General features: G+C 33.0%; 1 protein-coding gene across 1 annotated transcript; it reads right to left on the bottom strand.

Annotated features, from left to right (window-relative positions):
- Positions 1 to 778: 778 nt before the first annotated feature.
- Positions 779 to 2,551, bottom strand: LOC124930235 (receptor-like protein kinase 7). Its single transcript, XM_047470594.1, has one exon. It carries the CDS (start codon positions 2,549 to 2,551, stop codon positions 779 to 781), a length of 1,773 nt encoding a protein of 590 aa, XP_047326550.1.
- Positions 2,552 to 3,193: the final 642 nt, after the last annotated feature.

Genomic DNA, 3,193 nt, shown 5'->3' on the forward strand with positions numbered 1-3,193 from the left:
TCTCCTTTAGTCGGACACTGGTCCCCTATCGGCGATACCGATCCTAACAAGTTTTAAATATAGTAAATTCTGTTAATATTTAAAAATAAATTAATTTATTAAAGAGTTTTAGAATAATAATGACATGTTGGTTCTATATGACTGAAATATAATTAATAAATATATTATTAATGAGTTTTAAAATTTTCAATTATTTTATATTTGATTGTAATGGAGATTAACGAAGTAAAAATTAAGAGAATATATATTGAAGTTATTAGATAGTTAGTTTATATTAAATTGATAAGAGAGAATTAAATTAAATTTATTAAATTTTATTAATTTTGGTAACTTTAGCACAATTCAAAGTAAACTTAACTCATACTCAATCCAACTCAAATTAACTTACCGAAATTAATATTTTGACTTAAATTTGAGCCCTCCATTCCAATAATATTTCATTCTATCGGTTCTCTGTTAAAAGTTTTTTTAAATAATTATGTAATAATAATATAAAAAATAATAGTCGCAAAAAATATGATAATAAAACACGAAAATAATAAAAAGAGATCTTCTAAACAAGGATAGCATCCTAGCTAGCAAAAATTATCACGTTTAAATCATACTTCATAAATCACAAGTTCATTCTTAAATAGAAACCTGAACTTATAACATAATAATCTCATGCATATTTCCATTATTTCAGACATTTTCCATAAAACCCAAAATCATTCCTAAACAGAATTATTATTTTATATTTGTATAAGGCTAGTTGATATTATGAGTTTTGTAATCACAATCAACAGTTTCGGAATCCGGGGATTTTATAGGCACATAGGCCTTCGTTTCCGGCAAAGTTCTTGTAATCATATGAAGAAAGAGAATCTGGAATTGGTCCAGATAGCTGATTATAAGAGAGATCGAGTAGGCTGAGTTTGAGAGAAGAAAGGGAAGGCGGTATCGATCCGACCAGGTGATTTCCGGTCAGATTAAGTGAATTGAGGGATGGAAATGAGCCAATAGAAGATGGTATGTTGCCGGAGATTGAATTATTAGCCATGTTTATGTCAGACAGAGCAACACAAGAACTAATGCTTTCTGGAATCGAACCAGATATTTTATTATTCTGTAAATGGAGGTGGCTTAGCTTATTCAATTTCCCGATTGTCACCGGAACCTCGCCGGATAACTGGTTATTATTCAGATTGATTTCCTCCAGCTTAGATGCGTTTACGATTGATATCGGAATTTGGCCGGATAATTCATTATCGTTTACACGTAATCCCTTAAGTGACGATGCTTTTCCAATCTCGTATGAAATCGGACCAACAAATTTGTTTTGAGCAATATCGAACAGACCCATTTTCGGTAATCCCCAAATGGAGCTTGGAACCTCGCCGGAAAGAAAGTTGTTGCTGACACGCAGCCGTTGCAGCGATAAGCATTTGCCATATGTCGCCGGAATTCCGCCGGTGAAGTTGTTCTGCAGAATCAAAAGTTGATTCATCTTACCGTTTCTGCACATATCCGGTGGAATTGGACCCGTCAAGTAATTATTTGACACGTCAATGAAGTCAAAATCAGAATAATAGCCAAGTTTTTGAGGGAGCTCACCGGTGAGCTGGTTCTCATAAAGAGAGAGATTCACCAACTGTCTGAAATTACCCAACTCCGGTGGGATCTTGCCAGTAAACTTGTTGTAATAAAGTTGCAAACTTTTCAGATTAGATAACTTCCCCACTTCCGACAAATCGCCTTCAATCTGATTATTCGAGGCGTCGAAGAATTCAAGATTTGTAAGATTCCCTAAACCAATAGGCAATTTTCCGCTAAGATTGTTATTGTAAAGCTCCAGCATCGATAGATTCTTTAAATTGGTTATCTCCGTGGGAATTGGGCCTTCCAAATAATTATCTGATATCTCAAGATTCCTCAGCTCCGTCAAACTCCCAATTCCATTTGGAATCGAACCTTTGATACTACAGTTTGATAAGTAGAGCCAATTCAGTTTCTTCAAGGATAAGAGAACATCCGGGAATGGGGTTTGATCAAACTTGTTATCGCCAACGCTCAAATCAGTCAAACCCGACATATTTGACAATGAATGCCATGGAAACTGACCAGAGAATCCACTATTGTTTAGGTGCAAACATGTTAGTTGATTGAGAGTAGAGAGATCAGGGACAGCTCCATTGAAGAGATTATTGCCAAGATCGAGGTACTTGAGATGGACACAGTTCTTCAAGTCGTTCGTGACGGGTCCAGAGATGGAATTAAAACCGAGAGAGAGCTTCTCCAGGGATTTGAGCTTGCAAATGGAATCAAATGAAACCTTGCCGAACAAATGTTGGTTGGATAACTCGATAACTTGGACAGAGCCATCTGGGTGGCAAGTTATTCCGGAGAAGTTACAGAGCTTGTTGGTAGATTGGTTCCATGAATTGAATATGGTAGCAGAAGGATTCTGAAGTGCAGACTTCAGGGCAAGAATTGACTCGAGGTCATCGGAAAAGGCAGAAGAGAAGAAGAAAAAGAACAAAGAGAAAAGAAAGAAAAATTGTTGGTTGGACATATTGTAGGAAATGTTGGCTAATTGAATTTGAAGTTTATATATATATATATATATATATATATATATATATATATATATATATATATATATATATATATATATATAATCTAGTCTAGTATTAATAATTATTAGGTCTGTTTCTGAGATAGATTAGGTGTGTTTGCGAGATAGATGTTAATAATTATTAGGTCTATTTCTGAGATAGATTAGGTGTGTTTGCGAGATAGATGTTTAATCCATAGTATTATTTATTTATATATATATTAATTAGAAGAAAAAAAATTGTGTTAAATAAAGTGATAATTTAAATTAATAGGACTGTCTTCTTTAATATTTTTTTTATAATTAACGAGACTGTCTTCTTTTATACTTTTTTTTATAATTAATTTTCAAATGGTACATGGAGGGGCAAAGGATGGGGAAAATCAAATTTTCTCTCCAATTTTCATCCCTTGTTATTTTGTAATAAGATTAGGGGCAGATCTAGCCTAATCCGAATTTTTTTTGTGAGATGATCCCCTAATGTTTTATTTTTAATTTAATTATTTATTTTTCTAGTTAAAAAAGAATATAAAAAAACCTACATTTTTCAATTGTTTTATTCAAATTTTTTCATTTTATTTCTTTAAGCCAACTCCTGAA

Source organism: Impatiens glandulifera, chromosome 3 (genome assembly GCF_907164915.1).
Source record: "Impatiens glandulifera chromosome 3, dImpGla2.1, whole genome shotgun sequence".
In the NCBI taxonomy this organism is placed as follows: domain Eukaryota; kingdom Viridiplantae; phylum Streptophyta; class Magnoliopsida; order Ericales; family Balsaminaceae; genus Impatiens; species Impatiens glandulifera.